Source organism: Lonchura striata, chromosome 12 (assembly GCF_046129695.1).
Source record: "Lonchura striata isolate bLonStr1 chromosome 12, bLonStr1.mat, whole genome shotgun sequence".
NCBI lineage: Eukaryota > Metazoa > Chordata > Aves > Passeriformes > Estrildidae > Lonchura > Lonchura striata.
The window spans coordinates 4668586-4679045 of NC_134614.1; the positions used below are offsets into that span (position 1 = coordinate 4668586).

The following is a 10460-nucleotide window of genomic DNA, read 5'->3' on the forward strand; positions in this document are numbered from 1 at the left end:
TGCGCCTGCGCGCCCCGCCCGCGCAGGGCTCGGTGCCGCCGCTCTGCGCATGCGCGCTGCTGGGCTGGCGGGCCCGCGGGGATCAGGCGGGAGCGGCCCCGGGGCGGGGGGACCGCGCAGTGCTAGCCCTGCCGCGGCACCGGCCCCGACCGCTGCCCCCAGCCCCGGCCAGCCCGCCTCCGACACTGCCAGGGGCCATGGGGCAGGGCCTGCCCGCCCGCCCTCACAGGGAAAGAAGCTCCTTCTAACATAATCTAAATTTCCCCTTTCCGTTTGCACCCATTCCCCCTTGTCCGGTCACTCAGTTCCCAACGAACAGTCCTTCTAACCAGTTCATGAGTTTGCCGTAACGAATGAGGAGATGCCTCAGTATTAGTGAAAAAAAAAAAAAAAAACAAAACATACAAAGAATTGTTTTTTCCCCCGTGTCCCACAATGTCTGAAACCACCTGCTTGTCCAGCTCCTGTTCACCTGGGAGAAATTGACTACGAACAGCAGCACCGATGTTCTCACAGAAAGATGACCAAGGAACAGACATCTCCTTTTGAAGCAATTTTCTCCTTCTGGAACTTACAGCCTGGTTTGTGTTCCTCAGCTATTAAATCCTGTTTTCTTTATATAAAAACATATTTTTAGAGGAAAACACCACTATGTAGTTGTCATTTAAATCCCAAAGACTTAGTAACCAGAGATCTAAACTTTTCTGCTGTTTAACTAACATAATTGTGTGCAAAGACTTTTTCCCAACCTAGCAGGCTGAACCACAATGCATTGTGCACCTCCACTACCTCAGGAGAATCCAGACATTTCACCCTTGCTTCCAAGATTACTGGAAATGTTACCCTGACTGTAACTGTAATAATAACAAGAGATACGAGTGCCAGTGCCAACTCAGCTGTCTCCAGCACAGCTGCAGACTGCCAGTCTGCTCCTTCTCCCTGCAGGGACAGACACCACAGCTACATCACTGCTACAGCAGTCCCACTGCTACAGCCCCGGGGACTGGAAAGGAAAACCTCTAGTGACAAGCTGGACACGAGCCGAGTCCAGCACACCATCCCTGCAGATTCCACAGGATCTGCCACAGCTGGAGCAGAGCCAGCAGCTAAGAGGTACTCCGGGCAAAGCCCAGTCTTCATAGGAGGGGTCAGCACACCCCTTCTCCAGTTGCCTTAGGGTGAAGCACCGGCAGCCAAGAGCTCCTGCACACCAAGACTTTACTCACTGAGTGCCTGTGAAGATCCTCACATCAGCTCATTTCTCAGCTGGTCGTTGACCCTCAGTGAACCAGCACAGGCACCAGGGGACAGGGCAAGTGCAGATGTTTTAAGTTCTTAGTGCCACTCTGACAGCTCAAACCTACTCAGAGTTTGGAACTCCCTGCACCTCCAGCAACCTCCTCCCTTAGTGTTTTTTCTATTAAATGCTTCAAGTGCACCAGCACAGATGTAACCAGCCCCCACTCCCATGAACATGTGCAGACAGGACCTTAAGGTGAGACAGCAGAAAAGAAAAGGCCAAACTGAACCTCCACATACCCCTTTTAATATGTTTTGCACTGTGTACAGGAAAACAAAAAATAAACAAAAGGAACTTTAGCCAAACTCCCCTTCCTCCTCCAGCTTTATTGATAGTTTAAAATTACATTTTCTATGTTCTAGGACTTCAATTGCTCTTACCATCTTACTTTAAAAACCGATTACAAGCAAATGAAACTCAGTTGTCTAAGTGATATAGTATACAAAAATAACATCTTGATTTCTGTGAAAATGCATTTATTTGCAACTCCTGAATAGCTCCAAATTGTTTATGCTATAAGCACTGATGTCTGGGTTTCAGATTGACTTTGAGATATTTATTCAAAAGCTTCCCATTGCGTTCTGTATCTTCAACATTAACATTCACTGACTGAATTACTGTTACTTTTAGGTTTATTTCAGATTTCTCTCTCTCTCTCATGGCCATTAACAGGCATGTGCATCTTGTTTGTTTACTCCCACTCAGCTATATGCTCTAGGTAGGGCCTGATGCAGATATCACTCGGTGTTAACAGCTACTGAGGTCAGACAATCCAAGGCCATTGTAATAAAATAAAAGTTATGAGGAAGTTTAGACACTTCCAGAATTTCATTCCTCCTGCATAGGATCACTTCCCTGTAACCCAGAGAGGGTTTTTGCTGGTCTGACTCAACTCTTCCCACTCATCAATCCCTATTCACCAGTGGCACGGAAAGGGGGTTCTTTAACAAAGCATTATACATAACACCTCTACCAAACTAAACATAAACATTTTTGTAGTTAAATGCAGAAAGTTGATTTTTCCACCCCTTTCCTCCTTTTACACGGCAAGTAAAGCTCACTGGCCTGGGAGTAGCCTCTATCTGCCAACCTTTGGCCAGTGAAGAGGATTCAGAGAAAAATAATACAACCATCAATCAGAAAAAGGAGGGGCGACAAAGGAAAATAATTAGGCTGTAGCTTCAATTGTGCATTCCCGTGCAAGGTGCCCTGACTCGCCGCAGCGGTAGCAGTTGACTTCGCTGGTCTTGCTGCAGTTGATGGCTACATGGCCAGTTTCACCACACCTGCAAAAGCAAAGGCTCTGTCAGAACAGCCACAACACTCACAGGAGCACTCCTACTCTGTCCAGGAGATTGCCTACTTCAGTTTCATGCAACGCTAGTTCTGCATTCAAGGCTTCTGTTCCAGAATTCTCTGTATCAGTCTGTCTTCAGCAGAGCCATGAACTGCTCCCAAATGACCAACTCACATTAGTCACCGTATGTGCCAGAACCACTGTACATCAGCTTTGTGTGCTGGCAGCATTTTTTCCCAATTGTGTGATGGGTTTTGCCTGTTCCCAATGCTTATGGCCTGCTGTTTAGCCTTGTTTTGAGAATAATTAGTTTTAATTCAAATACACCATGTTTTCTCTCCTTCCTCCACAGAAGGGAATGTTGGTGGGGGTGAAGAATACTGCTCTCAGGAACGTGCTGTTTCTGGTATATGCCTGCATTCAAAAACCAGACAACACTCTGAAGAAGATGGCATTTCAAACCAATTTAACACCCACTTCTATTCACTGTTCCCATAACCAAAGCATCTTCAGTGTGTTCCTGCAGGGGCTGGCTGTGCCAGTCAGCTGGGCAGTACAGCTGGGGTTTGTTAGCTCTGGCAGAAGACACAGGGTACCTGCCTCTGTGCTACAGCTGAGTACATCCTGCTACCTTCTGCAAAAGGACACAACCCCTTCTGTACAGCTCAAGTGACTCAACACCTGCACTGGGCATCCATCTAGAGATACATCATGGACTCTACTCCACCTTGTTTTTAAGTGTTCAAGCCTTAGTTTTGAACAACAGTGAGTAACTGCTCAAACCAACTGTATTTCCTAACCAAAACCAGAGATGCCTCTCACAGCTGTCTCCTGTCAGTCCTTACCTATAGCATTTCACTTTGGTGCAGTCTTTTTGAATGTGCCCAAACTCTCCGCAAGAATAGCACTTCTGCTCGTCTGCGTGGTCGCAGTCACGGGCCAGGTGGCCGGGCTTGCCACAGTTGTAGCAGCACTGCTCCCTCTCCCTCTTGGGCTCCTTGCAGTCCTTCGCAATGTGGCCACCTCTACCGCAGTTATAGCAGGCTTCCACAATAAGAAAACATACCAAACAAGACTATAAAACCTTGGTAGCGTGAGGGGCAGCATGCTATGAACAGGGCACATGCACAGCTTGTTCCCAGGGAACCCCAGCACCCTTCTCTTCAACCACAGAGCTCTCCCTGTGGCACTGAAGAGATGGAATATTTAGTGATACTTACCATCCTCCTGAAGGTCACAGTCCTTGGCAAGATGGCCAGACTCACCACAGCGGTAACAGATATCCGGCAGAGACGAAGACATGAACTGAAAGCCTGCTTGAAAAGGGTAAAAGAAAAAAAAAACAGCTGTAAGTATTAAGTTCAGAATACTTTTAAGAATCAATCACACACTGAATTGACAAGCTTGCTTCACTCTCAGAGCACCTGGCCAAACTCTTAGGTAGAGACAAATTTCCCTGGTTCTTATTACCACTTTGATTCTCAACTTCTTGACTTGGGTCTGCCAGAGCCTGGTTTATTCACTGCACATAGCAGCCAGCTGGAGTTCTGCTGTCCAAAGAAACAGCACAGCACAGCCACCACTCACCTCTGCCGCGGCTCCTCATCCCACGGCCACGGCCCATCCCAGTGGGGCACTCCCGGGCCCAGTGGCCAGTACGGCCACACTTGAAGCACTCGTTGCTGCTCATGGCTGCAGATCACCTGTCTGAACAAGAAAGACATTTCTGAGCACCTTCTGCTCCCCCAGCCAAAGGCTACATTAAAATGAGAGCTTGAGAGGTTTCCCAGCCCCTCATCAAAGGCAGTCGAACTATACAGGACTTCCAGGTAAGTCAGTACTTTCTTGTACAGTATCTGATCATGACCACTGAAACCACTGCAGAGGATACAAGTTTGAAACAAGGCTCCACTTTGCTTTGAGTAAGGCAGCTTTGAACAGATAGTGTGCTATGTAACATTTTCTCTAATTATTTTGTAGCCACCCTTTACTTCAAGAAATTCCAAAATGTTCAGGTAGAGGGAAAAAGAGAAGGAAATCTCTTAAACTACTGTAGTAGCAGCCTTAATGTTATTATCCCTTTCAGTAAAGCACATTCTTCCTTGTTACTGAGAGTTAAATTTAATCTCTACGAGTTTTTTCCTCCTGGTAGTTGTTACATTTTCTCTTGAAGGACCCTGCCTGGCAGCTACTACCTTTACTGACTGGAAACCAAGTATAAGAATAGGCAGTAATAAACCTGAAGTATTCAAAAGCCCTTTAGCTTATCATTTGAAGATTTTTAGGTCTTTTATGACCTAAACAGCACTTTAACTCTGAAATGCAAAACTACAGCTTGTAATCAACCTACAGGTCAGGATGCATATTCCACTCCAGGTATACATGAAAGAAAATGCTTTAAGATGTTAGGACAGCAGACACTTGCCAACTACATAAAAGGCCAAGTGGGCATGGAGGTCAGTACTGCATGAGCAGAGCCAGCCTGCACAGCCCACAGTGCACAGGGCAGGTTCTAGACTGTGCTCACACTGCCATACCTCCCCTGAGCTGCAGGACACCCACACAACACCTCCAGAGCCAGAAAGAAAAGAACAAGGAAGCTACACATTTAAACTGAAGTCTTTTTTAAAGCATGCTTGAAGACAAGTATAAGACTGGTATAAAAATACGCATGTTAAGCTTTGTTTTGATGAAGTTTCCTGGAGTTTAAATATCTCACATACTCTCTCCCAATTCATTATTCTTTACCCAACAGAAGTAGAATCATTATCTGGCATGTTTCACAGTTTACCTGATCCCCCTTCAAGGTAATCCCCCTGTAACCCTACAGTCTATTTATGTTACAAAATTATTCCCCTCCTCCTAGACCTCCAGCATCCCAGATTACAGGAATATCCCAAAAGCTGAGTTTTGAAGAAAGCCACTACAGGAGCAGTAGAACAACACACGACCTCCAGAAGGAACAAGAATTATCTCTTGAAAACAGTGTGCATCTAAACATGAATTGTTATTTAGCTATTTCCAAAGTACCCCAATGTTCCATAAATTTTTTGTGGCTTTTTATCCACTCCTCCCTTGAAACAGTTCCTCTCTCTCTGATGGTCTTCTGCACAGAAATAGTTATTCCAACCACAGCAGATGGGTGAGAATTTAAAATACAAGAGGTACATACTCTAGCATGTCATCTCTAATCCCACATCTAACTTCCAGCTGGACCGATTGATGGATTTTGCCCTCAAAATGAAAGATGGCCAGATTAGGGTTAGGAGTGAAAAGCTGCAAGAAGGCCTTAAACACATCTAAACAAAGTTCAAACGACTGGTTGTTGGAGCACTTAGAGAGATTCACTTGATTTCACAGATAACTCGGTGTTCTCTGCTTCATTTCAGTGTTCAAGATTTCCAGCCTCTTCTGAGGACAGCCAGGGCTGAGCAGTGCCGGCTCTGCTGGCAGCAGCTGGCACTCACTGTGCCATTGTTTATGCCTGTTTTCATAGCAACCGTGTTGACACTGCAGAACGGGAAAAACATGGGCACAGCCAATTGCAGGAGCTGGGCTCAGGCACCAGAGTGGATGCTGCTTTTCATTTGCAAGAGGGCCAAATCTCTGTATTTTATATATATAATCTTTACTTCATTACAACTCTTTTAAACAGTCCTCACATTAGAGCATTATCAAATGGCAACATAAAATTATTAAAAAGAGCAAAATATTAGGCACCAGCTGTAAGAGAACTGCAGCACATCTGAAGAGACTCCCAACCATGAACCTGAGACTCCTGCACGAGGTGACAGGACTGAGACCCGCTGGCAGTGCCCCACAGGAAGCACCGACAGAAGCAGCTGGGTTAACTAACACATGGTAAAAGACAAATGTCTGACAGGTGAGCCAGACCTGCTGCAGATACACAGCAGGGCAGCTTTTATATCAAGATTAATGGCAACCTACAGCTAGTCTGTCCTCCTGCCAGTTCGGGACAGCAGCTTCAGGAGGAACAAAAGCTCACTCCTCACTGCCCCAAAGGAATGTCAATACTGAAGTTTTACATCTGATTCAGAGGATTTTTTTTTCCTTTTTAACTGCCCCTTCAAAAGAAAAACCTCAAGTTTCTCTTCCTCTGCTATACAGCAAATTGGTAAAGACTGCACAAACTGAAACAAGTCTGAAGTCAAGCACTAGTCTCTGTGCAAGGGTCCTTCTAGGCTGGGATTCATTTAAACACCTCTATCTTCTGAGGCTCCTTTCCCCACCCTGAGCTCAACAGCAGTGGAAGGTTGCAGCTGCCATACAAACATGATTACAAAGCATGCTGCTTCATCCTCAGATTCCTTAAATGCCTCCAAACAGTTTGCCTGAAGTTTCTCTCCACCAGTATTTCCATGTTAAACTTCTGCACCCATCCTGTAAAGGATCTGGAACTGCAAATGGGCTCTCCAGTGAGAGGTGGATGCAGCTGACACTGGTTTTACTTGCCTGCATCCTAACAAGCCTAACATAGGACCGAATTCCCCAGCAACGTGAACTGTAAGGGTTCAGTTTTCAGAGAAAGCCAACAGCCACCTTTAAGGAGCAACATCCAGAAAAGGCTGATTCAGAAGACAAGCCCTTAAATGGAGAGCCTCCAAGCACTCTGGACACCATTACAGTTTTCAGTTACTTCCAAGAGAAAAAAAATGAGCACAGTAAAAACCACCCAAGTTCAAACACTTCTCTCACTTCTCTGTTAGTCAATACCCCTCCATTTTGTCATCACAGGCAAGTTTCCAGGAGTTCCTTTTATCTATCAAGGCCACCTTAAGTAAGCCTTCTGTAAGAAAGCTACCTAAGTCTTCTTGGAAAGTTTTCAGTCCCAGCTATCACTGTTTTCTGCAGCTCAGATGTGTTACAAAAAGCAGCCTGTCCTGTCTGTCCATGTGTCATCGTCCCCTCCCTTCTTACATACCAGAACCGGATTTTTACCTCACCAGGGCAGGAAAAGTGGTAATGGAAAACAAATTACAACTTCAGCCTCATCTAGCATTTCTGAGACAGGTCAAATACAGCAAGGCACTGCCTCCTGGATTAGCTTCCAAAACTAGTCAAAAAACTCAAGTCTAGTTGTGCTTTCTCACCTCAAACCTTACCTTTCTACAAAAGGGAGAAGGCACTTATTTACCTGAACTCCTAACGACCTCTGTAACTGCAGCTGGAACCTGAAACATGATGATTCTCCTACTTGCAGGAGACACCTCTGACACAAGAAGTTTCCTGTCTCATCCTGTTTTTCTGTGGCTTTGCAGTTAATACATATTCAAGACTCTGAGAACAGGAGAGGTGCTAATCTCCAGCCTTCACGCATAAGATTCAGCAATATTCACCCCTGTTTTCGTAGCCCTTTTCGACCTGATGATGTAAAACACTGCCACAAAGCTCCACTGTAAGACTCTTCATTTTATATGGCTTTTAGCCTACATGCCCTCCAAATAAGTTGTTTTAACAAACTAAAATACAACCAACTTGGGTCCTCATAGTAAAAGGAAGCTGAACTTCACCTCTGAGATTACTCAGGATTGTTCTGGATACCAGCAGTTCCTTAGGATCCAACAGCCCAACAGAACATGAGCAACTCCCTTCACTCTACCCCAGTGCTTCTTTTGACTTACAAACAGCACCTGCAGCCGGTATCAGCAGAACTTCACTCCTTCAGCCAAAGCACAGAGCAGATAAAAGCCACTGCTCCAGCCAGCACATGCAAAGCCTCCAGCCAGGCAGCTCTAGCAGAGGCACCGTTGGGAAATCAGCAGGACCTTCCCAGGCTGCTGTGACCAACCCACAGCACCACACCTGAACTGGACAAGCCAGAGCTGAGCATGATGAAACCCCAATGTGACAGGAAGTACAGCCCTGCTGTCCTCTGGAGCACTGAAGAGCCAGAAAGGCCTGCTAATCATAAGCTAGCATTTCATTTCAAAAGAGAAGTCAAAGTATTACTCATTTTACAAGATATACCATCTGTGAGGTTTATTTCCTAAGCAATGTGTTGTAATAATTCTTGAACACAGGACACATGACTGTCACCAAAGCCACTCAGTATTTAGCAGTTTATTTCCATGTTGTAACCTGAAAACCTGCTACAGTAGAGTTAGTGATGCTCCCGTCTTCCTCTTCTGTTCTCACTAGAACAAGATACAAAGTTAAGTATTCTGACCAGTAGGTAATAGGACCTCCATTCTGAAATAAACTAGTATGAAAATTCAAGGAAACCTGCTGAAGGAAAAAACGAATCTCTATGCTCCACTTGGGACCCCTCAATACATTTCACAGCCAAGCTGACCCAGGACTGCTGAACATTAACTAAGATTCAAGAGCGGACAGAAACCAGGCCAAAAGGACATCATGACTCCACTTAGACCAGTAATTCTTAGATATCTCTGTTGACACAAACAAGAAAGAGAGCAAAAGTTCATCAAGGAGTGACTCAGTAGCACTTTCTGCCTATCCATACTAGTTAATATGGAAAGAGATAAATTATGTTGAACAAATATGCACATTTTCATCTTCCCCTTTAATTTTTATGCCTATCTGTATGAAATTTTAAACTTAAACACCATGAGCAACATGAGAGGCTTTAAACATAACATTCAGCCCAGACATTAACAAAGTTAGTTAAAATGGCAGGTTAAATCTGTAACTCTCAGGAGTATTGCAAAGCCCTAGTGAACCTATTTAACCTCTTCACTTTGAGGACGGATGCAGGATTGCTACTTTAGGCAAGTCTGCACTGAAGAAGGAACCACGGACGAGGCAACCCCAACGCTGCGTGGCAATGGGATCACGTTGTGTGCACACAGGAAATCAGAACTCACTATTAGGTTTAATAAGCGTTGTGATAATACCGGCTCCTAAATGACTAACAGCAGTTACTTGAGAACTACGCCAGACAGGAACTCAAATAAAAGTCCGCCCCACAGCCCGCGATCTGCAGATGGCACAGACTAATTTTCCTATCCATTTATAGGTCACATTTGGATTTAGAGCAGGCCATCCGTGCCTGTGGCAGGAGCAAACAGTTGCGACACCTCGACCCTCTGTCTCCGGCAGCGCCCCACACGTGGGGAACCACGTGGTGCGCGGGCCGCGGCCCCGCTCGGCCCCGCCGACGGGACTTCAGCGGGGACTCAAAATCCAATCAAAAAAAGAAAAGTAACGATTTTTACAATAACAGAAAGGTTTGAATTACAGGCCGTTCTCCGCAGTTTCCAGACTCACAGGACGTTTTTTACCCCAAACTCGCTGGCTCACGGGCGGGCCGGCCGGGCTCCCCCTCCCCACGCCCAGGCGGCCACGTGCAGCGCTGCCCCGGCCCCGCCGCCCACCACCCCCGGCCAAGAGACCGAGCGTGAGGGCCCTGCGGGCCGCACCCGGGCCGAGCAAAGCGGCTCCCCCCTCACCCAGCGCCCCGGCCTCCCTCCCCCGAGCGGCGCAGGCTCCCTGCGCGCTCCCGGAACACAGACCTGACTCACCGGCCGCCGCCCGCCGCCCTCACGGCTCTAGCGGCTTTCACGGCCACCCCGGCACGCCGTACGGCCGGGAATGGCGCCGGCGCCCGCCCCGCCGTACTTTCCCGCGCGCTAGGCCAGAGTGCGCCAGCGCCATCGCCGTCCCGCGCAGCGCCCTCGCTGCCGCCTCGGGACCCCGCGGGACACCCGGCCGCTCCCCTGAGGTCCTCTCGCGGCCCCTCGGCGGTACCTGCAGTCCGGCTCCCCGCGGCCGCGGCCCCCGCACGCCTCAGGTCCGCTCGCTCGCTCGGCCCCACCGGTCCCGCTGCCTGCGCCACACGCGGTGTGCACACGGCCCGTCGGCTCACCCCGCCCCGCCGCTGTG

The 10460-nt window shown here is 47.4% G+C and overlaps 1 protein-coding gene across 4 annotated transcripts; it reads right to left on the reverse strand.

The window, feature by feature from the left end:
* Positions 1-1606: 1606 nt before the first annotated feature.
* CNBP (CCHC-type zinc finger nucleic acid binding protein) lies at positions 1607-10460 on the reverse strand. Of its 4 annotated transcripts, none has more exons than XM_021530445.3 (5): positions 10326-10460; positions 4185-4304; positions 3818-3913; positions 3443-3644; positions 1607-2586 (listed from the first exon to the last, which is right to left on the reverse strand). In XM_021530445.3, exons 2-5 carry the CDS (start codon positions 4285-4287, stop codon positions 2469-2471), a joined length of 519 nt encoding a protein of 172 aa, XP_021386120.1. In that variant the 5' UTR covers positions 4288-4304; positions 10326-10460; the 3' UTR covers positions 1607-2468. The 4 variants fall into 4 exon arrangements, with proteins under 4 accessions (XP_021386120.1, XP_021386124.1, XP_021386121.1 ...); XM_021530449.3 differs by having other exon boundaries at positions 3443-3641; positions 3818-3910; positions 10326-10459; XM_021530446.3 differs by having other exon boundaries at positions 3818-3910; positions 10326-10459.

Bases quoted from the DNA above. Each gene is read 5' to 3' on its own strand.
- CNBP (XM_021530445.3), bottom strand. From the start codon at position 4,287: ATGAGCAGCAACGAGTGCTTCAAGTGTGGCCGTACTGGCCACTGGGCC. The intron at 3,914-4,184 runs GTGAGTGGTGGC...ACCCTTTTCAAG, and splicing joins GATGAGGAGCCGCGGCAGAG to CAGGCTTTCAGTTCATGTCT. The intron at 2,587-3,442 runs GTAAGGACTGAC...TTGCTTTTGCAG, and splicing joins ACCAAAGTGAAATGCTATAG to GTGTGGTGAAACTGGCCATG.